At 28.3% G+C, this 3,158-nt stretch overlaps 1 protein-coding gene across 1 annotated transcript in view; it reads left to right on the plus strand.

The window, feature by feature from the left end:
• Nucleotides 1-1,560: 1,560 nt before the first annotated feature.
• Nucleotides 1,561-3,158, plus strand: part of LOC111785297 (WAT1-related protein At1g43650-like) — an 18,047-nt gene continuing 16,449 nt past the window's right edge. The window contains exon 1 of the mRNA XM_023665705.1: nt 1,561-1,729. Coding sequence (XP_023521473.1) covers nt 1,697-1,729 — 33 coding nt within the window. The 5' untranslated portion in view covers nt 1,561-1,696. The remainder of the gene's footprint in view (nt 1,730-3,158) is intronic.

Consider the following 3,158-nt stretch of genomic DNA (forward strand, 5'->3'; position numbering starts at 1 on the left):
TTTTTTTTTTTTTTTTAATTCCAGCGAAGAATATTATTAAAGGAAACCATATTTTAACTAAAAAATAAATAGATTTTTCATAGCTCTAGAAAATCACGTGACAGCCAAATTTGAAAACTGATCTGATTCAGTTTCTTTCAAAAAATTTCGTCCAAATGTGTGCGGTCAGCGGGTCCCACACCATTAATAAAATTAAAACATAGTGACGTCCAACCAGAAAGAGTGTACCCACCTTACCTTTTTCTTAAAATAAAAAAAAATAATAATAATAAATGTTAAAAACATAATTGATATAAAAAAAAATATCATATCAAAGTTTAAGATAAAAATGGTATTAGATATGAGAAACTATTTAGTGTCGATATCTTATTCAAACGACAACTATATTAATCTTTTTAGGACATAATTAGGTCAAAAATAGTTTCGAAATAATCTAAAACAGACAAAACGAGTCAGTTAGAGATAAACTAAATGGAGGAAACTTACTATAAGAGAGGAATTCAACATTTGAACTCAAGGAAAGCAATAAATTGTCTTTATGTTCGGGTGAAGAAAAAAGAAAAAAAAAATTGAATTCCAATTTTCTCTATTTTGAAAACAGACGACACGTCGTTTAGTTGGTTTCACATGATCGTAGCCCATTCCCATTGAATAGAGACATGCAAGTACAAGATGTAAAGTCGTTCACTCAAATGAATTGGTCCAAATTTTAGTGAATTATCGTAACTTTTGTTTATCATTGAAAAGTAATTAATATGTTCTTAATTTGATTTGATTTTTGTGTTTAGTAAAAAAAATTTATAAGTTAATTGAGTTAATAGATGGAACCAAATTTGTTATTAAATTCATAAATAAATAAAAAATAAAATCAATTCACAAACAAGTCATTTAAAAAATATTTAATAAATTTTTAAATGTTAATTTTATGTCTAAGTTATTCAACTTTAAAAAGTGGGTAATAAATTCTTACATTTTTAAAAATATTTTATAACTTTCAAAAATACATTTAAAAAAGTATTAATAAATTTTTTTCAAGTTAAGAATATTTTTTTAAATAAGGTACGGATAGTATTGTCTTATGATTTAAATTTTTTATGAAAAATTTAAGGGTATTATTAAAAACTTAATAAATATTAAACAAACTATCAAGTTTAAAAATAAATTTTATTAGTTTAACCAATATTCTACAATAAAAAAATCATACAAAGTTTAAAAGTAAATTTATTAGTTTAATCAATATTCTATTATAAAGTAAAAATTGTTGAAAGTTTAAAAGTAAATTTTATTAGTTTAACCAATATTCTATAATAAAAAAATCCTACAAAGTTTAAAAGTGAATTTTATTTGTTTAACCAATATTCTATAATAAAAGTAATAAATTCAGAAGTTCAAATTCTGGCATTATGATGTAATAAAAAAAAATTACAATATTTTATTGCATACGTAATAATCGCCTATTCGATTTAAAAAGTTTAATAATTTTATTTTGGTAATTTTAATTGAGAAAAATAAAAAAAAAATAATAATAAAAGAATAAAAGGAGTAGACGGCAGCAGTGTTAGACTTTTCATTGTGAAAGACGGCAAGCAGTAAGCAGTTTCGTAGCTTTGAAGGGTACAGAATTTTGCTTATTTATTTGCGACAAAGGGTCTAATCGGCAAACACTGCAACCACTGCAAGCACCTTCGGCGTGTCAATGGCGAAGCTGTATGCGTCGTGTGCAGCAATGGTGGCGGTGCAAATTGGGTATGGCGGATCCAACATTCTTATGAAAGTGGCTAGCGAGAAGGATCTTGATCCTTTCGTGTTCTTCGTGTATCGCCATATCATCGCCTTCCTCGTCTTGCTTCCTTTCGCTTATGTGATCGATAGGTGCAATAATAAAAGTCGTTTGTGTTCTTCCTTCGATTCATGGTTGATTATATGGTGATGATTGTTTGAATCATGCAGAAACAAACGGACTTCTTTGACGATTTCCATGACCATTAAGATCTTCTTGCTCGCCATTTTAGGCTCAACTATTTACTTGAATCTTTTCTACCTTGGAATTAAGTATACTTCAGCCACCGTCGCTTCCGCTTTCAGTAATGTCACTCCCAGCTTCACCTTCGTCATGGCTGTTTTGTTCAGGTACTCAAATAGAATTCATAACTCAACTCAATCCAATTCAACCGTCTATTGAGTGTTCGAGTTGTTTCCATTGTCAACTTCTCCCTGCCAATAGTTATATACTGTGAGCAATTGTTGTTACTCTCTTGCTTGCATATATAACGTCTCTTCCAAAATCTCTCTTTAAAAAATCTCTCTCTGCCATTATTTTCTAAAACCGAAGTTAGAGGCTCGAGCATACGTCGTTTGGCCGTAGGCGACGTAAGAACGAATTAGCTTAGCTCACTTGTCGTTGGAAAGTGAGTACCGCACAATCGCAAGTTCGGTGCCATCAAGAGTGCGATTGTGACAAGTACTCTCCATATTACATTAATAACTAAAATTTTTTAAAATTTAAATATCAAATATTTATAAATCACACTTATGATCACGTCTAACCCCATTTTTATTGTTTTGNAACACTCCTATGATCAGGTCGGTTGTTTTACATTATTTTTTTTTTTTAATTTTAATTTTGGGAAACTTTTTCCCAACTTTTAAAATGTGGGTGTAGTTGTACTAAAATTCCATTTTTACACACATTTTTGTCTCATTTTTTTCATTTTGTCGATAAATATGAATCATTCAAAAGTACTTCTTTACTAGTTTTGTAATTTATTATTATTATTATTTTAAAATTAACAACCATAGAAATTGGAACTTTTCAACTTTACAAAAGCTAAAATATCTCCCATCACTAAACAATATTAACATTGATCTAAAGGTGATGTATTTTCTTGAGGGAATCCTTACTTTTAATTTCGATCGAATACATTTTCAAAAGTAATGCCTTCTCCCTTTACGTTTAAAGATATATTCGAAGTCGAGGGCATACATTTTTATGCCTAAAATTTCAATCTATTTATTTGATTTGTGGATGTGACATACTTTTACCGAACAATATTTATTTCTTCATTTATGTTTATAATTCTCGATGATATTTAAATAATATTTTTGTAACAGTTCAAGTTCATTACTAGCAAATATGGTTTTTTTTTTTTTTTTTTTTT

The sequence above is a fragment of the Cucurbita pepo genome, unplaced genomic scaffold (assembly GCF_002806865.2).
Source record: "Cucurbita pepo subsp. pepo cultivar mu-cu-16 unplaced genomic scaffold, ASM280686v2 Cp4.1_scaffold000438, whole genome shotgun sequence".
Taxonomy (NCBI): domain Eukaryota; kingdom Viridiplantae; phylum Streptophyta; class Magnoliopsida; order Cucurbitales; family Cucurbitaceae; genus Cucurbita; species Cucurbita pepo.